This window comes from Homarus americanus, unplaced genomic scaffold (assembly GCF_018991925.1).
Source record: "Homarus americanus isolate GMGI-L3 unplaced genomic scaffold, GMGI_Hamer_2.0 scaffold51859, whole genome shotgun sequence".
NCBI lineage: Eukaryota > Metazoa > Arthropoda > Malacostraca > Decapoda > Nephropidae > Homarus > Homarus americanus.
The window spans coordinates 890,901-912,453 of NW_024711292.1; the positions used below are offsets into that span (position 1 = coordinate 890,901).

Sequence of the window (21,553 nt, forward strand, 5' to 3'; positions counted from 1 at the left end):
TTTAACCCAATCTGTAATAATCTATTTAAGTTAAGTGATCTTTGGGTTAAGTTAGGTTAGGTTAGGTTAGGTAAGATTAAGTTAAGCTAGATTAAGTTAAGTTAGATTAAGTTAAGTTAGGTAAGATTAAGTTAGGTTAGATTAAGTTAAGTTAGATTAAGTTAAGTTATATTAAGTTAAGTTAGATTAAGTTAAGCCAGATTAAGTTAAGTTAGATTAAGTTAAGTTATATTAAGTTAAGTTAGATTAAGTTAAACCAGATTAAGTTAAGTTAGATTAAGTTAAGTTATATTAAGTTAAGTTAGATTAAGTTAAGTTAGGTTAGATTAAGTTAGGTTAGATTAAGTTAAGTTAGATTAAGTTAAGTCAGATTAAGTTAAGTTAGATTAAGTTAAGCCAGTTTAAGTTAAGTTAGATTAAGTTAAGTTATATTAAGTTAAGTTAGATTGAGTTAAGCCAGATTAAGTTAAGCCAGATTAAGTTAAGTCAGATTAAGCTAGGTTAGATTAAGTTAAGTCAGATTAAGTTAGGTTAAATTCCCATCATCTCCTCCCTGTCAACGTTCGAGGTATTTCCCCAACACTGTACCTCTCCCCGGGGTTATGTTGACAGCGGCGGGGCGGAGGGCTGAGTAGACCCTAAGTGTAAAGTCTTGCCAGTTGAGGCTGTCATTAGGGGCTGTCATGGGCGGTGGGCTGACGGTAAAACGCACGATAACATATAATGAGGGTGGGTGGGTAGGTGGGAGGGTGGGTGTAAGGGTGGGTGTAGGGTGGGTGGGTGTTTGTGTATATATGTGTTGTGTATGTATGTATATGTGTACTGAATATGTATGTATAAGTGTTGTGTATATATGTATGTATTGAATGTATGTTTATATGCGTAAGTATGTAAGAAAGTGTATGTGTAAGTATGTATGTATGTAAGAGTTTATGTGTAATTAATTGTGTATGTATGTATGTATGTATGTATGTATGTATGTATGGGTGGGTGAGTGTAAGTGGGGGTTCCGCCTCTCTGCCTCTCCTCCATCACGGGTTATTGTTTGGGAATCTTTATACATATTCCTCCTCACGTTTTCTCCACCATAAACATTCAACTAAGCCACTCTACAACCCATCACCCCAATGCAACCCATCTACCCCCAAGAAACTATTTGTCTCCCCCAGAACCTGACCAAGCCACCACAACCATCTACCACCTCAGCCACTACAACCCATCTCCCCCCACACCACAACACACAACCCTGTACAACCTTCAGTAGCTGTTAAGTGTTTATGTAGAATATTTTTTCTTATATAATTTTCAAACTATAGAAAGTAGTTAATTATACTTTGATTTGAAATATAAACTATACTTTATATTTTTTTTCTTTGAACGATATATCTATTAACAGGTTATGATACTTTGACTTTACGTAAACTATATAAACTTTTAATTTTCCTAAAGTCAAAATATCCAAAATAGCTACACAAATTTACAAATAAAAAAACTTTCATAAACTTTCCCTACAACGTCAAAAATATATATAATAACTTGTCAAACTTTTACTTCACCCAAATCATAAAACTTTCAAATACTTTCCCCTGCAGCATCAAAATATATACATAGCACTAGGCACATACACCCCAAATAAAAAAACTTTCATAAACTTTCCCTACAACGTCAAAAATATATATAATAACTTGTCAAACTTTTACTTCACCCAAATCATAAAACTTTCAAATACTTTCCCTTACGACAACAAAAGAACAACAACAAAAACTTAAACATTGGATAAACTTTTCGTAAACTTTCTTCCAGAACTTTCACCATCTAATGATAACACAAGGGGCGGAGGGGTGAAGAAGGGGTTGTGTGAGGTAACGACACGACACAGTTTGTTGACAGCTTAAGACACAACCAAATAGTAAGATGGTGTGAGTTTATGACAGACAGACAGACAGATTGACAGACAGATTGACCGAGAGACAGACAGACAAGTTTACAAATGGTTTAGCATATATATACTGTAGACAATGCAGGTATAGAAACAATGACCCAGACAGTGCAGGTAAACAATGTACCCAGACAGTGCAGGTAAACAAACAATGTACCCAGACAGTGCAGGTAAACAAACAATGTACCCAGACAGTGCAGGTAAACAAACAATGTACCCAGACAGTGCAGGTAAACAATGTACCCAGACAGTGCAGGTATATAAACAACGGTAAACAGTCAGGCCAGGGAGAGCAAACAAAGCCATCAGATGGTTATTGACAGCTTATTGTGATGATTCCTATTGTGGGTTAAAACAATGGTAAGGCTTTTATCTCCCTCATCCCCCCCCCCTGACCTCCCTCCCTTCCTGCTTCTTTTCCCTCCATCTTTTCCTTTTCCTTCCCCCTCTTCCTTCATTTCTTCCTTCACTCCCCCTCTTCCACCTTCCTTCTTCCCCCTCTCTCTTTTTTCTTCTCCCCCTCTTCCTTCTTCCTCTTCCTTAACTCCTCCCTCTTCCTTCTTCCTCTTCCTTAACTCCTCCCCACTTCCTTCTTCCTCTTCCTTAACTCCCTCCCCCTCCCTTCCCTCTTCCTTAACTCCCTCCCTCTTCCTTCCTTCCTTAACTCCCTCCCCTTCCTTCTTCCTCTCCTTAACCCTCCCCCTTCCTTCCTCTAACTCCCCCCTCCTCCCTTAACTCCCTCCCTTCCTTCTTCCTCTTCCTTAACTCCCTCCCCCCTTCTTTCCTCTTCCTTAACTCCCTCCCCCTCTTCCTTCTTCCTCTTCCTTAACTCCTCCCCCTCTTCCTTCTTCCTCTTCCTTAACTCCCTCCCTTCCTCTTCCACTCCTCCCCCTCCTTCCTCTTTCCTAACTCCCTCCCTCTTCCTCTCCTTCCTAACTCCTCCCTCCTCTCTTCCTTAACTCCTCCCCTCTCCTCTTCTTCCTCTTCCTTAACTCCCTCCCCCTCTTCCTTCTTCATCCCTCCCCTTCCTTCTTCCTCTTCCTTACTCCTCCCTTCCTTCTTCCTCTCCTTAACTCCCTCCCCTCTTCCTTCTTCCTTCCTAACTCCTCCCCCTCCCTTCCCTCTTCCTTAACTCCTCCCCCTCCCTTCTCTTCCTTCCCCTCCCCCCTTCCTTCTTCCTCTTCCTCCCCTCCCTCCCTTCCTCTTCCTTAACTCCCTCCCCTCTTCCTTCTTCCTCTTCCTTAACTCCCTCCCCTCTTCCTTCCTTCTCCCCTCTTCCTTCTTCCTCTTCCTAACCTCCCTCCCTTCCCTTCCTCTTCCTAACTCCCTCCCCTTCCTTCTTCCTCTTCCTTAACTCCTCCCCTCCTTCCCTCTTCCTTCCCTCCCTCTTCCTTCTTCCTCTTCCTTAACTCCCTCCCCTCTTCCTTCTTCCTCTTCCTTAACTCCCTCCCCTCTTCCTTCTTCCTCTTCCTTAACTCCCTCCCCTCCCTTCCCTCTTACTATGTCTTGATCAGTAAATCACCAAAATATTTTCTGCCTCTCAGCCTGACGTCACTCATCCTGGGGTAAGAACTGCCTCCCTCTCCCCGTCTCTCTCTTCCTCTCCTCCTCCTCTCCCACCCCTTCTTCCTTCTTCTCTGTTTCTCTCTGCTCTCATTCATCCCCTTCTCACCCTTCCCCTGCCTCCTTCCCTCCCTCTCCCCTACATCAGTCGAGGGAGGTTAGCGGCCCCTCCTCCTTCTCTCCATCATTTATTATCATCTGTGCCTCCTGTGTCCCAGCTTTTACCGCCTTAAACCCACTTTACCGCCATCATCTGTTTTCCCCCACGTCTGCCTTTTTAAACATCTTTATTCTTTTTAAAATTTTCATCTATTTTGCTATTCCATATATTTTTTTAATTTCGTTTCACGTATGATTTTTTAGTTCACTTTCTTTATGGTTTAGTTATATTTGAATTAATTTTCATATTTGAGAGTTAATTTTTATTTTATTTTTTCATAATTTTCTTCATATTTTAAAGTTTATTTGATTTATTCTCATTTATTTTCGTTTACTTTTTTCATGAAGTTGTTTAAAAAATAAATATATTTTAGTTGGTAATTTTAAGTTATCTGAGTATTTTTATTATTTTTGTTCATTTCAAATATTTTAAATTATAACTTGGGTCTATGAACCAGTCTATTAGAACTGGGGTCTATTAGAACTGGGGTCTATTAGAACTGGGGTCTATTAAAACTGGGGTCTTCTAGAACTGGGGTCTATTAGAACGGGTCTATTAGAACTGGGGTCTATTAGAACTGGGGTCTATTAAAACTGGGGTCTATTAGAACTGGGCCTATTAGAACTGGGGTCTATTAGAACTGGGGTCTATTAGAACTGGGGTCTATTAGAACTGGGGTCTATTAGAACCGGGGTCTATTAGAACTGGGGTCTATTAGAACTGGGGTCTATTAGACTGGGGTCTATTAGAACTGGGGTCTATGAACTGGGGTCTATTAGAACTGGGGTCTATTAGAACTGGGGTCTATAGAATTGGGTCTATTAGAACTGGGGTCTATTAAAACTGGGGTCTATTAGAAATGGGGTCTATTAGAACTGGGGTCTATTAGAACTGGGGGTCTATTAGAACTGGGGTCTATTAGAACTGGGGTCTATTAGAACTGGGGTCTATTAGAACTGGGGTCTATTAGCACTGGGGCATTAGAGAACTATTAGAACTGGGTCATTAGAACTGGGGTCTATTAAAACTGGGTCTATTAGAACTGGGGTCTATAGAACTGGGGACTATTAAAACTGGGGTCTATTAAAACTGGGGTCTATTAGAACTGGGGTCTATTAGAACTGGGTCTATTAGAACTGGGGTCTATTAGAACGGGGTCTATTAGAACTGGGGTCTATTAGAACTGGGGTCTATTAGAACTGGGGTCTATTAGAACTGGGGTCTATAGAATGATAGAACGTCTATTAGAACTGGGGTCTATTAGAACTGGGTCTATTAGAACTGGGTCTATTAAAACTGGGGTCTATTAGAACTGTCTATTAGAACTGGGGTCTATTAGAACTGGGGTCTATTAGAACTGGGTCTATTAGAACTGGGGTCTATTAGAACTGGGGTCTATTAGAACTGGGGTCTATTGAACTGGGGTCTATTAGAACTAGTCTATTAGAACTGGGGTCTATTAGAACTGGGTCTAGAACTGGGTCTATAGAACTGGGGTCTATTAAAACTGGGTCTATTAAACTTTTAGACTGGGGTCTATTAAAACTGGGGTCTATTAGAACTGGGGTCTATTATAACTGGGGTCTATTAGAACTGGGGTCTATTAGAACTGGGTCTATTAGAACTGGGGTCTATTAGAACTGGGGTCTATTAGAACTGGGTCTATTAGAACTGGGTCTATTAGAACTGGGGTCTATTAAAACTGGGGTCTATTAAAACTGGGGTCTATTAAAACTGGGGTCTATTAGAACTGGGGTCTATTAGAACTGGGGTCTATTAGAACTGGGTCTATTAGAACTGGGGTCTATTAGAACTGGGTCATAGAACTGGGGTCTATTAGAACTGGGTCTATTAGAACTGGGGTCTATTAAACTGGGGTCTATTAGAACTGGGGTCTATTAACTGGGTAAAACTGGGGTCTTGAACTGGGGTCTATTAGAACTGGGTCTATAAACTGGGTCTACAACGGGGCTATTAGAACTCAAAACCAAAACTGCAACCAAAACACCAAAACATAAACTGGGCATTAAAGGGTCTATTAGAACTGGTCTATTAGAACTGGGGTCTATTAAACTGGGTCTATTAGAACTGGGAACTATTAGAACTGGGGTCTATTAGAACTGGGGTCTATAAACTATTAAACTGGCAGAAGGGCAAGAACCAACCAACGGGCATTAAACTGGGTCTATTAGAACTGGGACTATTAAAACAACATTAAAACTGGCTATAGAACTGGGAACTATTAAAACTGGGTCATTAGAACTGGGTCTATTAAACTGTGATCTATTAAAATTGGCCTCTACTAGAACTGGCCTCTAACAATTCCAAGTCAACAGAGGCCACACTACTGTCGGCCTCACGAGAAACAAAGTAAGATAGGTGTGTGTGTGTTTGTCAGATATTTTCACACGAATTCCAACATACTTTACACACACACACACACACACACACACACACACACACAACACACACACACACACACACACACTTAACACACCAACACTTACCTACCCCTCCTTCCCTCCCTCCCTCACTTACCTACCCCTCCTTCCCTCCCTCCCTCACTTACCTACCCTCCTCCTTCCCTCCCTCCCTCACTTACCTACCCTCCCTCCCTCCCTCACTTACCTACCTCCTTCCCCCCTTACCTACCCCTCCCTCCCTCCCCTCACTTACCTACCCTCCTCCCTCCCTCACTACCTACCCTCCTCCCTCCCTCCCTCACTTACCTACCCTCCTCTCCCTCCCCTCCTCCCTTACGACCGTTATAATAGAGGCATAAAACCATATAACTTCCCATGATGATTGTTGATGGCCCTGTTGTTGTTATTAATGTCTTCTTCTTCTTCTTCTTCCTTTTCTTTCTCTTCCTCTTTCTTCTTCTTCTTCTTATTATTATTTTCTTATTATTATTGTTATTATTATTATTATTATTATTATTATTATTTTCTCTTATTATTTTTTCTTCTTTCTCTTGGTCCTTCTTCTCCACACTCTCTCCTTACATCAACCTATTCTTCTCTTCCTCCTCCTCCTCCTCTTCTTATTCTTCCTTCTTTTTCTCTACCTCTTTTCCTTCTTCTTCTTCTTCTCCCCAACACCTGTAAAATCTCCCATTAAATCATCACAATCTCCTCTTCCTCCTTCTTCCCTCTCCCTTTCTTCTTCCTCCTCTTCCTCTTTCTTCTTCCTCCTCCTTCTTCCCTCGTACCTGCAAATGGCTTAAGACACCCACGAAATTTGCAAGAACCCATTCAGTACATCACCTCCCCTCCTCCTCCTCCCTCCTCTTCCATCATCATCCTCCCTCCTCCTCCTCTTTCCATCATCACCCCTCCTCCTCCTCTTCTACTCCCACCTCCCTCCTCTTCTTCCTTCATCGCCACCTCCTCTTCCACGTCTACTAATACCACCACCAGCTCCACCACCACTCACCACCAGCTCCACCACCACCAGCTCCTCCACCATCATCACCACCACCACCACCACCACCACCTCCACCTGTAAATGACCAGGTAATCACCACCAGACGAGAATTATAGAGAAGGTAATTTACGAGGCACTCATATCACGGCACTCAGGTAAACGCGTTAACTTGGCACCTCCCCTCCCTTCCCTCCTGAATGTGGCACCCTCCCTTCCCTGATATGGCACCCTCCTTCCCTTTAATGTGACACCCTCCCTCCCCTCCTGGATATGACACCCTCTCCCTCACCTTCAACCCCCAACCTCCCTCCCTCCTGAATGTGGCACCTCTCCCTCACCTTCAACCCTCTCACCTCCCTCCCTCCCTCCTGAATGCACCCCTCTCCCCCCCAGCCGTGTCGTTTGTCCCGGTTTATTGCAAGTGGCGGCTAATATGATACAGTGGTCCTCCTCCATCATATCTTCGCTTCAAACTGTCATTATGAGGAGGGAAGGAGGGAGGGAGGAGGGGAGGGAGGAGGAGGAGGAGGGAGGGAGGGAGGGAGGGAGGGAGGGAGGAGGGAGGGAGGAGGAGGGAGGGAGAGGGGGGAGGGAAGGGGAGGAGGGGCCACCTTCCTTATTTTTTTCTTAGATGATTAAACTCCAAAGTGAATATGGAGAGAGAGAGAGAGAGAGAGAGAGAGAGAGAGAGAGAGAGATTGTTATGTGATGATCCTTGTGGTTGGCAGCCCTGTATTTAGACCAATAACTACACGGTTAAGTTGGTACGCCTTAATACCTGTACTGTGTGTGTGTGTGGTGGGTCTTGTTTTGGGCAGAATCCACGCGTTTGCGGACATGACGCTCGCTGATTGGACCCTGCCAACCGTGAAGTTCACCTACCCCCTCCCCCATTGTGTATCCTCCGATATTTGGTTAGGTTAGGTTTGGTTAGGTGAGATTAAGTAAGGTAAGGTGATTAGGTAAGGTTAGGTTAATGTATGTACGAGTGTATGAGTGTGTGTGTATGTATGAGCGCTTGTGTATGTATACGCATCTGTGTGTATGTATGAATGTATGACCATCTGTGTGTATGGTACGGTACAGGTATGAGCGAGGCGGGGCTATTTCACGGGGCTGTGTACCTGACATAATATAATTAATTACCTACCTATCATTATCGTATGTCGGACTGACCCAACAAGCTGTCACAAACTTCATGTATATAAAAACACCTTCACTTTTTTTTATATTTGATCACCTTTTTTGTGTTTTTTGTATAAATTATTTTTTTTATAATTGATTGCCAGTTAAGTGTTTTTTATGATCATTTACAAGTTTTTTATATATAATAATTAAAAGTTTTGTGTTTTTTATATTTGATTACTAGTTTTGTGGGGTTTTTTTATAATAAATCCCAAGTTTATACAAAAGATATTCAATAAAACACTGTGAAATATACTCTAGTCTTTAAGAAAAATACTTGGGTGTTTTATTTATTTTTTTTACAAATACGTGTGTAAGTTTGTAAATGACTCACCCACGCAGTAAACAAACCAGTAAACAAAGATTACAGTTTATTTACAAGACTCAGCCACGCAGTAAACAAATAAGCAAACACTGAGTCATAATGATTACTTTATCACATCAGTAAGTGTAGTGTAGGTGGGTGATGGCAGAGGGGAGGGAACCGTGGCAGAGGAGGGGGCTGTGGCAGAGTAGGGGCTGCAGAGAGAGCTGTGGCAGAGTTGGGGGCTGTGGCAGAGTAGGGGCTGTGGCAGAGTAAGGAGCTGTGCAGAGTTGGGGGCTGTGGCAAGGGGGCTGTGGCAGAGTAAGGGCTGTGGCAGAGTAAGGAGCTGTGGCAGAGAGGGGCTGTAGAGAGGGGCCTGGCAGATGGGCTGTATAGGAACGTGGCAGAGGAGGCTGTGGCAGAGAGGCCGGCAGAGTAAGGAGCTGTGGCAGAGTAAGGGGCTGTGGCAGAGTAAGGAGCTGTGGCAGGGGCAGAGTAGGGAGCCGTGGCAGAGTAGGGGGCTGTGGCAGAGTAGGGGCTGTGGAGCTGTGGCAGAGGTGGGGCTGGGGCAGAGGCTGTGGCAGAGAGGGAGCTGTGGCAGAGGGGGCTGTGGCAGAGTGGGGCTGCAGAGTTGGGGCTGTGGCAGAGTGGGGGCTGTGGAATGGGGGCAAGGGTGAGAGGCTGTACTGAAGGGGCTGTGATAGGCTGTAGATGTTGGGAGCTGGGAGCTGTGGGCAGGGGCGGCCGGGGGCGGCGAGGGGGGCAGAGGGGCTGAGAGGGGGAAGGGGGCGTCAGAGGCTGCAGAGTGGGGGCTGTGGCAGAGTAGGGGCTGCAGAGTAGGGGCTGTGGCAGAGTAGGGGCTGCAGAGCAAGGGCCAGGCAGAGCAAGGAGCTGTGGCAGAGTAGGGGCTGTGGCAGAGTAGGGGGCGGGCAGAGTAGGGAGCTGTGGCAGAGGGGGCTGTGGCAGAGTAGGGGCGTGGCAGAGTAAGGGGCTGTGGCAGAGAAGGAGCTGTGGCAGAGTAGGGAGCTGTGGCAGAGTAGGGGCTGTAGAGTAGGGAACCGTGGCAGAGGAGGGACAGAGTAGGGGCTGTGGCAGAGTAAGGAGCTGTGGCAGAGAGGGGCTGGCAGAGTAAGGAGTGGCAGAGTAGGGGCTGTGGCAGAGTAAGGAGCTGTGGCAGAGGAGCTGTGGCAGAGTGGGAGCTGTGGCAGAGTAGCTGTGGCAGAGTAGGGAGCTGTGCAAGCGGCAGAGTAGGGGGCTTGGCAGAGTAGGGGCTGTGGCAGAGTAAGGAGCTGTGGCAGAGTAGGGATGTGGCAGAGTAGGGGCTGTGGCAGAGTAGGAACCGTAGAGGAGGGGCTGTGGCAGAGTAAGGAGCTGTGGCAGAGTAGGGGCTGTGGCAGAGTAGGGAACCGTGAGAGGGGGCAGGAGGGGCTGTGGCAGAGTAGGGGCTGTGGCAGAGTAGGGAGCGGGGTGAGTAGGGCTGTGGGCAGAGTAGGGGGCTGTGGCAGAGTAGGGAGCTGTGGCAGAGTAGGGGGCTGTGGCAGAGTAGGGAGCTGTGGCAGAGTAGGAGCCGGGCAGAGTAGTGGCAGAGTAGGGAGCTGTGGCAGAGTAGGAGCCGTGGCAGAGTAGGGGCTGTGGCAGAGTAGGGAGCGGCAGAGTAGGGGCTGTGGCAGAGTAGGGGCTGTGCCGGCAGAGGGGAGGGCAGGGGAGGGCAGAGTAGGGGCGTGGGCAGTAGGGGCTGTGGCAGATGAGCTGAATAAGGGCTGTGGCAGAGTAAGGGCAGAGTAAGGAGCTGTGGCAGAGTAGGAGCCGTGGCAGAGTAGGGAGCGGCAGAGTAGGGAGCGGCGGAGTAGGGAGCCGTGGCGGAGTAGGAGCGTGGCAGAGTAGGGGCTGTGGCAGAGTAACGGCTGTGGCAGAGTAAGGAGCTGTGGCAGAGAGCCGTGAGTAGGAGCGGCAGAGTAGGGAGCCGGCAGAGTAGGAGCGTGGCGGAGTAGGAGCCGTGGCGGAGTAGGGAGCCGTGGCGGAGAGGGGGCAGTGGAGCCGTGCGGATAGGAGCGGCGGAGTAGGAAGCCTGGCGGAGTGGGAAACCCGGGATTGACGCGGTAAATCAAGGGTGTTGGTTCGATAAACGCGCCGCCGAACAATCAGAATACCAGAACACGGGATACATACGCCTTCCTGGCCATCACAGAAGAGAGGAAACCGTCACACACACACACACACACACACACACACACACACACACACACACAGCACACACACACGCACACACACACGCACACACACACACACACACACACACACACACACACACACGCACGCACACACACACACACACACACACACACACACACACACACACACACACACACACACACACACACACACACACACACATACTAGAGCGAGGAACATGTCTTGTTATTATTAATTGTTAACATTAATTCCGACACAAATCACAATGTTGCAACACTACCACCAACACCTGTCCTACATCCCATCATTCCTCCCTCATTTCTGCTCCTCCTCCCTCCCTCCTCCCTCCCCCTCCTTCCCCTCCCCCATCTCTAACTTACCATCATCCTTCCTCTCCCACCTATCCGCATTCCTCCCTCCCTCTTTCTACCCACCCACCCACCCACCATCCCTCCTAACCACCTCAACCACCATTCCTCCCTCCTCTATCTCCTACTTAACCACCATCCCTTTCAACCACCATCTCTCTCCTTCTATAACTCCCCCCTGGTACTGACGGAGGCGGCGACGGCGGCTAGCACAGGAGGAGGAGGTGGGTGTCCAGCTGATGACCTCTGTGTTTACTATAACTCTGTATTAATACGTGGTGGCGTGGTGAGAGGGGCTAGGGGTGGTCTAGATCTGAATATTGGGGTCTAGATGGGAATATTGGGGTCTAGATGGGAATATTGTGGTCTAGATGGGAATATTGTCTAGATGGGAATATTGGGGTCTAGATAGGAATAATGGGGTCTAGATAGAATAATGGGGTCTAGATAGGAATAATGGGGTCCAGATAGGAATAATGGGGTCTAGATGGGAATATTGGGGGTCTAAATGGAAAATTACCCGCATATACCCCATAGTTTGATCCCACACACACACACACACACACACACACACACACACACACAACAACAACAACAACACCACTCTGGTCCAACTGACTTGATGTATCCATTTACTGTCAGGCTCAGAGGAGTCGTCATCATCATCATCATCAACCCCATCTGTCCTGTCCACTCTCTGTGGGAAATGTTCACCTTACCTCTGTCACTTTAACTCATATATTATATTCATCAGTTACTCAAATTATTCCTCCTATCTCTCTTTCACTTCCTACTTTCATTCCTGTTATTCCTATTCTTTATGTCTTTCTTAGCTTTATCATTTCCTTCCCATAAACCCTTTTTTGTGCTTGTTCTTCATCACATTCTTTCTCCCTATCTCTCATCTGTTTATTGTTTACATTACTTCATCATTCTCTTAGCATATTTATCTGTCAGTCTTTCTCTCAATTTCTAGTATTCCATGTTTATCAATTATCCCATCCACATCTTTATCATGTTTATGTCGCCAAGCATTGCATAGCTATTCCCTGACTTTATGCCCTTCACCTGTCGCCAAGCATTGTATAGCTATTCCCTGACTTTATGCCTTCATCTGTCGCCGCATTGCATAGCTATTCCCTGACTTTATGCCCTTCACCTGTCCCAAGCATTGCATAGCTATTCCCTGACTTTATGCCCTTCACCTGTCGCCAAGCATTGCATAGCTATTCCCTGACTTTATGCCCTTCACCTGTCGCCAAGCATTGCATAGCTATTCCCTGACTTTATGCCCTTCACCTGTCGCCAAGCATTGCATAGCTATTCCCTGACTTTATGCCCTTCACCTGTCCCCAAGCATTGCATAGCTATTCCCTGACTTTATGCCCTTCACCTGTCCCCAAGCATATCTTCCATTAGTCTTTTAGTTTTTAATACAAGACTACCAAGTCTAATAGCTCTTGGAAGGGTGTAGGTGGATCTATCTATCTATCTATCTATCTATCTATCTATCTATCTATCTATCCTTTCTCTCCACATATAAATACACCATTAGTAAAACAGCAATCGGGATAAACACAAACTCCCATAATACAAAAAATGTGCATTAAAGGATTATAATAAGCTGTGTGAGGTTTTATGCACTATTATATTTCATCCCCACAAAGCCAGAAGGCGTTGCTTGTATTGTGGTAAATATAAGCCCTCCCCGCTGCTTATATGATACCAGGCTCATACACCACCACATTCCACCACACGCCGCCATATTCACACACTCTCTACCACATGCCACCACACTCACACACTCTACCATAATAATGGTTGCCCTTCGTGTAACGAGGATGCCCGGCCCTAGGGCTACCTAGGCGTAAATTTGTTTTAGGTGTAGAAGCTGTCGCCAACACAACAACCACACCTTAAGTTAACGAGCTGCATTACCCAGTGTCAAGGAATAGTCCGAGAAGACCGGACAACTCGCCAACTGCACTGGCTAACCATTACTCCGGAACACGATCCGCAAATCGATTAACATCCAGGTCCTCAATTACTGCTGGGTAGACAGAGGCAAATGGAGTAAAGAAACTTACCCATTGCTTCATCCTCCCCGGGGATCGAACCCGGGTCCGCTCGCTTGCGAGGCGAGCATGCTGACCATTACACCACAGGTCGCCAAACACTACCACATGCCACTACATTCACAACCATCTTATGCCCCACGCACACACACACACACACACACACACGCACGCAGACAGACACACACACACACCACACACACACACACACACACACACACACACACACACACACACACACACACACACACACACACACACACACACACACCACCACCACCACATTCACATTCCAACACTCATATTTCATACCGTATATATACATCCTCGTATATACCTCCAACGTCATAACTATTTGCATCAACTATGTAAACACGGAACATTGAATATCTCTATTTTTGGGGGTGAAGCGGTGGGAGGTGGGGGTGTGGGTGGGGGTGGGGGGATTAATGTTATGTAGGTGAGGAAGGTGGGGGATAGTAGGTAGGGGGAGGGAAGGGGAGTTAGAGAAGGGGTTTTGGAGGGAAGGGAGGGAAGCAGTATTGGGGAGGGGTTATTTTAGGTAGTGGGTGGGGGGGTAATAGGTGAAGGACGGAAGGGGTTTGGGGGCAGTGGGTGAGTGGGGGGTTGAGGAGGGTAGGTTTGGGGGTTAGTGGGTGGGGGAGGAAAGGGGATGGTGAGGGGAAGGAGAGGGGTAGGTCTAATCCTCAGCTCCACGTCAAAGGAACATGAAAATTGCGATTAATGATCAAATGAGCGAAGTCAAGACGGATTTGCTTTCCAATTTGGTAATTCTGACAAATTTAGGTTAGGTTAGGTTTAGGTTTAGGTTCAGGTACAGGTTGGTCTAGGCTTAGGTTCAAGTTCTGGTTTAGGTAAGGTTTAGGTACAGGTTTGGTCCAGGTTTAGGTTAGGTTAGGTTAGTTTAGGTTTATGTTCAGGTACAGGTATGGTCCAGGTTTAGGTTAAGTTCTGGTTTGTTTGGGTTTAGGTACAGGTATGGTCCAGGTTTAGGTTCAAGTTCTGGTTCAGGTAAGGTTTAGGTACAGGTTTGGCCCAGGTTTAGGTTCTGGTTTAGGTAAGGTTTAGGTTCAGGTAAGGTTCAGGTACAGGTTTGGCCCAGGTTTAGGTAAGGTTTAGGTTCAGGTAAGGTTCAGGTACAGGTTTAGGTTCTGGTTTAGGTTCAAGTCGTTTCCTCATAATAATATCATGGTGGTGTGGTCTTCCAAGTCCACATCTTTTTAGGTGAGTTAAGATGATTAGCCCAGCAGCTTATTTCACATGGTAATTAAACACCCGAACGCTAACCTAACAACTAACTTCACCTAGTCAAACTTAACCTAATCTAACCTAACCTAATTTAATCTAACCTAGCTTAACCTAATTAAATCTAATCTAACATAACGTAACGTATCTTAACCTAAGGTAACAAAACGTAACATAACCTACCCTGACTTAATGTAACCTAACCTACCTTAACCTAATCTAACCAAACATAACATAATCTAATCAAAATTAACTTGATATAACCTAACTTAACATAACACAACAAACCTAATCTAACCTAATTTCACATAACCTAAACTAACCTCCCACAACAAAACCTAACCTAACCTTACATAAACTAACCTAACCTTGCCTTTCCTAACCTAATTTACAACCTAACCTTACATAAACTAACCTAACCTTGCCTTTCCTAACCTAACTAACATAAACTAACCCTCCTTTCCTAACCTAACCTAACCTAACCCACAGGTATTGTCAAGGTGTTTAATCATCAGATAAAACAAGCTAGGGGGCTAATGTTCAGGTGATGTGGAAAATACATAGTTCTCACCCCCACAATCACTACCATTATTCTCACCCCCACAATCACCACATAGTTCTCACCCCCACAATCACCACATAATTCTCCCCCACAATCACCACATAATTCTCACCCCCCACACTCCACATAGTTCTCCACCCCACAATCACCTCACCAACACAGTCATTCACCCTCTCACAATATAACGTCTTAACAACGCCTCCAAGACGGCCGCTGGGGGTGATTCAGGATCGTCATAGGTATGTGAATATAATGTTTGTGTGTCAATAAATAAATCACTGGGGTGTATGTATGTTAATCATCCAGCTGCAGTCACCTGGAAAATTTTAATGAACACAACATGAATTCAGATGTCTGTATGTATGTATGTATGTATGTATGTATGTTTTTTTACAGATGTTTGCGTATGGAATAGTACACGAATTATATATTTTACACCTCGTACACACACACACACACACACACACATATACAGTGGTACCTCCATGGTGAGAAAGAGAAGAACAAAAATATTCTTACTGACGCCGCCGCTGTGGATTTCATCATGTAAACATTATTTTTGTGAGGGTAAACGACCATAGAGAGAAATAAAAGTCAGACTAGAACAGTAATGAACTTTATACACATAACATACAGCCATCTCATACAGACATACACTATACACATAACATACAACAATCTTATATAACACAAACAGTATATTATATCATACATTTTATCTTGCATCTAAATTAAAAATAAGTCGTGGTTGTATTAAGTCGTGGTTGTATTAAAATAAGTCGTGGTTGTATTAAAATAAGTCGTGGTTGTATTAAAATAAGTCGTGGTTGTATTAAGTCGTGGTTGTATTAAAATAAGTCGTGGTTGTATTAAGTCGTTGTTTTATATAAGTCGTGGTTGTTATTAAGTCATGGTTGTATTAAGTCGTGGTTGTATTAAGTCGTGGTTGTAATAAGTCGTGGTTGTAATAAGTCATGGTTGTATTAAGTCATGGTTGTATTAAGTCATGGTTGTATTAAAGTCGTGGTTGTATTAAGTCATGGTTGTATTAAGTCATGGTTGTATGTTGTGATGCGTTATAACAAAACAACATACAAGGGTTGGGAGAGCTCTTCCAGACCAGCCAACATATTGCATCCTGTTCGGAGCTGTGGCTGGCTGGCTCAGTGGCTACGGACGGTGCGGCTATTATGATTTTTGTTTTAAAGTTCTACGCTAAATCTCACTAAAGGACTTATATAACTATACAACTATACAAAACAGGAAAAAAATAACAACAAACACACACACACACACACAGACAAACAGAATCTGAAGCACGTGAGGCAAACAAACATCACCAATACGAGCAATGAACACCGCCTGGCGTTCTCCTGCACCAAGGTTTTTTTATGGGCAATGTGAGATTAATGTTACGTCGTCTGGTGGCTGTAGGAGGCGAGTCGTCCCCATCAGGAGACACAGAGCAGAGTGCTGTAAAGTGGGTGGTGGGTGAGGCAGTGAGTCTTGCCTAGTGTGATGTAAAAATAATGGGATTTTTTTTAATGTTTGTGGGTGTGTGTGTGTGTGTGTGTGTGTGTGTGTGTGTGTGTGTGTGTGTGTGTGTGTGTGTGTTTCTCTCAGGTTGACCATACAGAACACGTAAACCAGAAACAACAAATCAAAACAAACATACAAACAGAGGCAAAACAAGCACAGCACACTAGCAATTGTATCGTCATTAACTCTATCACTACGGGGCATAACAACGTTAAGGAACTACAAAACAAGCAATGGAATTTAAAATGTGGTTGGAAGGTAGAGGAAGAAGAAGGAAGGAGAAGGAAGGAAGGAAGGAAGGAAGGAAGGAAGGAAGGAAGGAAGGAAGGAAGAGAAGAGGAAGTGGTGGAGGAGTAGGAGGAACGGAAGGGTGGGAGAGGAGGGGAAGATAGAGGAAAATGAATAAGAGGAAGAAAGGAAGCTTAGAAAGGAGGGAGGGAGGAGATGAAGGAAAAGGTGGAGAGAGGTTACATTTAGAAGGAGGTGGAGGAGGGAAGTGGGGAGTAAGAGAGGGAGGAGGGAGGAAGAAAGGTAGACATGTAGGGAAAGAAGAGGGAGAAAAGGAAGAGAGCAGGAGAGGAGGGAGGGGGGAGCGAGGTGGTGAGGAGAACGAGAATGGAAGGAGAGGGGAGAGGGGGGAGAAAGGGAAAGAGAGGAGAGGAGGGAAAGGGAGGGAGGAGGGAGGGGAGGAGGGAGGAGGGGAGGAGGGGAGGGAGGAGGAGGGAGGGAGGAGGAGGAGGGGAGGAGGGAGGAGGGAGGGAGGGAGGAGGGTGGGGAGGGAGGAGGGAGGAGGACTACGGTGCACTTCAAATGAAACAACTACACCATTTTGACACCCAAGGGAAATGTTTTTTGTTTTGTTTTCGTTGTTTGTTTTTCTTACTGGAGAAACAATGAACGTGTTTATGTGAGGTGGTCCTTGTTTCATTACCTCCCTACAGCAGCTGGGGGACACCTACTACAGTACTGCACCGAGAGAGAGAGAGAATGATAGTCTACGGTTTCGTCCTTCAATCTTCTTACTATGACACAGAAAGACAGACAGACAGACACACAGACACGAACAGACACACACACACACAGAAAACCCTAACACCCACCTCATATAAAATACAACAAAACGTCACAGAATAAAACTTAAACCATCCTAATATTACAACGAAAAAAAAACCCACATAATATAATTAGTTTTAACCCTCACGTCACCCAACCTGTTACCACCCAGAAGAAAAAAGTCTTTAAAAATATAACAGAATTACTCATTTTTTTTTTAAGACTGTAAACAAGAGTAAGAGAGACGGTGTATTTTCGTCATGGCCAAATATCTACTTTGAGGAGAAAATTCATTAAAAGTTTGGCGTTTATTCTGTATAAGATGGATGATGTGGGTGATGAAGGTGGATGATGTGGGTGATGAAGGTGGTGTGTGGGTGATGAAGGTGGTGACGAAGATGAAGACGTGGGTGACGAAGATGAAGACGTGGACAACAACACAACAATAACTGGATACCTTCATCTCCTTCCTTCCCCTTCACCCTTCCCTCCCTCATCCCTCTCGCCCTCCACCCCCCATCCTCCTCCACCCCACCCTCTCTCTAAAAAATCAACCAGAAAATAATTTGCATACAGGTAAAAAGGGCAAGTTCAACCCACCTTAAAAGTCTTAATTAAGTTTTAACCTGTCGTCGCCCTTATGGAAATGACCCGCAGTACAACAAAACTTGCGGCCGGGGAAAAAAAATAATGTGTACCAGAAAGAATAATACCCTGGGGCAGGTTAACCTTCAAGGGAAATTAGTAACTACCTGAGGGTGGGGGTGGGGGGGAGATGGGGATGAATACAGGGTATGGTTACACAACTTTTAAGTGACTATAACAATGAATGGGGAGTATTTATTTTTATTTATTTTATTTTTTTTTTCATTTTATTTATTGGAAGGTCAATACGGCAGGCGCTCAAATTGGTGACTTAAGTTGGTGGAGAGAGAGTCTAAGTTAACACACACACACACCTTTACTCCCTCTCCCATCTCCTCCTCATTCTTTCCTCTCTCTCTCTCTTCACTCTTTCTTTTCTCCCCATTCTTTCCTCTACTGTCTCCTCACTCTCTCCTCCTTATTCTCTCCTTCTCTTTTCCTTGTTTCCTCTCTCTCTCTCTCTTTCTCATTCTCTCTTTCTTTCCTCTTCTCTCTCTTCTGGGAACGGTCGGTGTTAATGCTGTTAAAATTACACGGTGGGGCGAGAGATAGTGAGCAAGAGACAACGTTACCCTGCTTGGTGTGAGAGAGAGAGAGAGATATCAAGTCAGCAGCAGGGGTTGTGTTGTGAATATCTGATAGTAAAAACAGGTTGTGTTATGTTAGGTAGGTTAGTGGTAGCTTAAAATATATTACAGTATCTCTCTCTCTCTCTCTCTCTCTCTCTCTCTGTACACATATAGAATGTTTGATTGCCTAAGCCGATCATCCTCTCCTGTTTTTTTTAATTGTTATTGTTTTTTGTTTTTTCAGTAATATTTGATCGTCAACTTTTTCCCCCAAATTGTTGTGTGAATTTCAAATAGTTGTATCACCTGGTGTACCTGCTTATTTCACCTGAAGATTAGCCCACCTGCTTATTTCACCTGAAGATTAGCCCACCTGCTTATTTCACCTGAATTAGCCCACCTGCTTATTTCACCTGAAGATTAGCCCACCTGCTTATTTCACCTGTTACCCTAACGCTATCTTGGGTGTTAGGTTAAGTTAGGTTAGTGTCAGGTTAGATTAGATTAGATCAAATCAGGTAAGCATTCGGGTGATTAATATTCAGGTGATCCGATCAATATGTAGGTCACACACCGTAATTAGTGATATCAATGCAATAAGGTCAAAGGTCGGAGGTGGTCAGGTGTATAGTGTACAGTGCAGGTGAGTCGTCCCGGGTTCGATCCCCATGTAAGAGAGGTTAAAACAATGGACAATTTTCTTGACACCATTAACCCCTTGTCTACCTAGCAGTAATTGGGGACCTGGGGAGAGAATTACAGGTTATGGGTGAGAGAATTACAGGTTATGGGGGAGAATTACAGGTTATGGGTGAGAGAATTACAGGTTATGGGGAGAATTACAGGTTATGGGAGAGGTATCAGGTTATGGGTGAGAGAATTAGGTTATGGAAATTAGGTTATGGAGAGTTACAGGTTATGGGGAGAGAATTACAGGTTATGGGGAAATTACAGGTTATGGGAGAATTACAGGTTATGGGGGAGAATTACAGGTTATGGGTAGAATTACAGGTTATGGGAGAATTACAGGTTATGGGGAGAGAATTACAGGTTATGGGGGAGAGTTACAGGTTATGGAGGAGAATTACAGGTTATGGGAGAGAATTACAGGTTGCAGGTTGAAGGAGGAAAGGAGGGGCGATGGAGGGTGGTAAGGGTGATGAAAAGGGTAGGAGAGGAGGGAGGGAGCAGGACGGATGGAGGGAGGAGGGATAAGAAAGGAGGAAGAGGAGGGAGAAGGAAGGAAGGGAAGGAGGAGGAAGAAAAAAGGAAGGAGGAGAGATGGAGAGAGGAGGTGGAGATAGATATACCAGGGTACTTCAACATGTAGATGGAGTCATTTAGAGGAGAGAAAGAACAACTGGTGATGGTAATTACTCAGTAGGAGACAGGGGTATACATACATACACATACATACATACATACATTGTGAAGGTTTATGTGTGTGTGTAGGTGTGTGTGTGTGTATGTGTGTGTGTGTGTGTGTGTGTGTGTGTGTGTGTATGTGTGTGTGTGTCTGTGTGTTGTGTGTGTGTGTGTGTGTGTGTGTGTGTGTGTATGTGTGTGTGTGTGTGTGTGTGTGTGTGTGTACTACCCCTACTACCACCACCTCCTCTCTTACTCTACTGCATTCTCCTTCCCTCGCCTCCCCCTCTCCCTCCCCTCCTCTTTCCCTCCCTTCCCAACTTCTCCCCTTCCCCTATCTCCTCTTCTATCACCTTTCTCCCAGCTGCTCCACTTCGCTCTTTCCTTCGCCTTCTCTATCCCCTTCCCCCCCTCCCCTCCTCTTCATCACCCCCAGCAACATGACCAATATAGCACAATGAAAGCCATCGGTGAGGGTGGCTGTTGTGAATTGGTGACTGGAGAATATAGAACCTATTTTGGTGTGGTCAATTATGTAGTCGACGAATACAAGGCTCTCTCTCCCCCCCCCCCCCCCCCCTCTCTCTCTCTCTCAAATAAAAAAAAAACACAACTAATTCAATCAAACAAACAAACATAAATCAGATAAACACAACAAAACAAGAAAAACACCACACACACACAGAGGCAGAAGGTGTGTGGTTCGGGGCAGTTGTTAAGTCATAAGGCGTGGGAAGAAATTTGGTCTTCTTCTTGAATACTTGTGAGAGGCGCCTTGTACCTCCTACGCGCTATGATGCTAACCTTGCTTCCTTGCTTCATGATGTCCTTGCTTCGTGTAGTTGATTGCTTTATGGTGTTTCTTGCTTCATGATGTCTCTTGCTTCGTGTAGTTGCTTGCTTCATGATTGTTTCTTGCTTCATGATGTATTTGCTTCGTGTAGTTAATTGCTTCCTGATGTTCCTTGCTTCGTGTAGTTGCTTGCTCCATGGTGTCACTTGTTTCATGATGTAACTCGCTTCATGATGTTCCTTGCTTCATGTTGCTACCTTGCTTCATGACATCACTCGCTTCATGATGTTCCTTGCTTCGTGGTGCTACTGCATGGCTTTATGATACTTATTTTTGGTGCTACCTACTTCTTGGTGTCACTTGCTTCATGAACGACTAACCTTCCCCTTCATGCCCCCCGCCCGCCCGTCCAGAAGAGATTGACTCATGGTTGTTGTGTTTTCATTTATTAAAACGTTCAGATCGACTTGTCATGTAATAGTGTTTAATGCAGAGTTGTGGCGCAGCGTTGTGTGTGTGTGTGTGTGTGTGTGTGTGTGTGTGTGTGT

The 21,553-nt window shown here is 45.0% G+C and overlaps 1 protein-coding gene across 1 annotated transcript; it reads right to left on the bottom strand.

Annotated features, from left to right (window-relative positions):
- Nucleotides 1-8,709: 8,709 nt before the first annotated feature.
- LOC121864210 (DNA-directed RNA polymerase II subunit RPB1-like) lies at nt 8,710-21,220 on the bottom strand. Its single transcript, XM_042363284.1, has 2 exons — nt 20,994-21,220; nt 8,710-10,645 (listed from the first exon to the last, which is right to left on the bottom strand). Exons 1-2 carry the CDS (start codon nt 21,218-21,220, stop codon nt 8,710-8,712), a joined length of 2,163 nt encoding a protein of 720 aa, XP_042219218.1.
- Between the last annotated feature and the right edge of the window lie 333 nt (nt 21,221-21,553).